Here is a 1,244-nt window from a genome sequence, read left to right on the forward strand (position 1 = left end):
ATCTTATCTCGTAATTATGACATCTTATCTCATAATTATGAGATCTTATCTCATAATTATGACATCTTATCTAGTAATTATGAGATCTTATCTCGTAATATGAGATCTTATCTCGTAATTATGAGATCTTATCTCGTAATTATGAGATCTAATCTCGTAATTATGAGATCTAATCTCGTAATTATGAGATCTAATCTTGTAATTATGACATCTTATCTCGTAATTATGAGATAAGATCTCATATTTATGAGATTTGTTCTCATAATTACGAGATCCTGATCCGAGTCCAAATTTTATTTTATTTGGTGAATGCAATGCTCTTCCATAGTTGTACATTTTACTGTAAGATAATCAGACTCATCAGTGCAGAAAGTTGGTTAAACTTAGGATCCATGTGTCTGAAACGATACCATATCATGAGACATTAGTAGTCTCAGTTCTCTTCCTACCTGTTGCTATTTGTGTAGTTTGTGTACTTGATGTTCTGAGTAACTTGTGCTGCAGTTTTTCTCTGTCTCTGACTGTAATTCTCCATGTTGTCAGTGAACAYCTTGTTTGAAATGTTTTTCTGACCCTGAAGCTTTTCTCTGTCTATAAATGAGAAATAACTTCAGATTTGTGTCATGAGTTTGTGCTGCCTCTGCAGGACACAAACTGGACGTTGAACAGTGAAACAATCTTTGTGTATTTGATTGTCTTCCAGCCTGGCTGTTCATTCTGTAACACAGGGAYTGGTGACCATTGTGGTGTGTTGTTGTGGTGAATGCAGACCGAGTTTAGATTTTCCTCATCTCCTTTGTGTTCTTCTGTTTTCTGTCCAGGGTCGACATGTCAAGACTGGACAACTGGCAGCCATCAAAGTCATGGACGTCACCGAGGTCAGTAAACACTGAGTGTGTCCTTATCAGTCATCACTACAGAGAAAATACAGAAAGTATTAACATCTAAAGACTGGTTGTGTTGTTGCAAATGTTTAAAAAACACTTTGAACTTGTTGCAGATACTAACTTCATATCTGCTGTTTTCAGACTTGTACAGTAACTAAGTACAAATACTTCTTTACTGTACTTACGTAGAATTTTTGGGTATCTTTACTTTACTTGAGTAATTATTCTTCAGCCTACTTTTTACTCCTTACATTTTTTAAAAAGACAAGAAGTTTAAAGTTGTTCCTTTTATTTCATTTCTGCTTGTTTTCATTGCAGCTTGTTGTTGTAAAAAATAAAAACTATCCATATAAACTG

At 34.5% G+C, this 1,244-nt stretch overlaps 1 protein-coding gene across 1 annotated transcript in view; it reads left to right on the plus strand.

The window, feature by feature from the left end:
- LOC106531478 (mitogen-activated protein kinase kinase kinase kinase 4) overlaps positions 1-1,244 on the plus strand; it is a gene marked incomplete at its 3' end in the record, with an annotated part of 193,726 nt that overhangs the window by 94,844 nt on the left and 97,638 nt on the right. The window contains 1 exon segment of the mRNA XM_014027356.1: positions 822-878. Within this exon segment, the coding sequence (XP_013882810.1) occupies positions 822-878 (57 nt within the window).

Source organism: Austrofundulus limnaeus, unplaced genomic scaffold, assembly GCF_001266775.1.
Source record: "Austrofundulus limnaeus strain Quisiro unplaced genomic scaffold, Austrofundulus_limnaeus-1.0 Scaffold640, whole genome shotgun sequence".
In the NCBI taxonomy this organism is placed as follows: domain Eukaryota; kingdom Metazoa; phylum Chordata; class Actinopteri; order Cyprinodontiformes; family Rivulidae; genus Austrofundulus; species Austrofundulus limnaeus.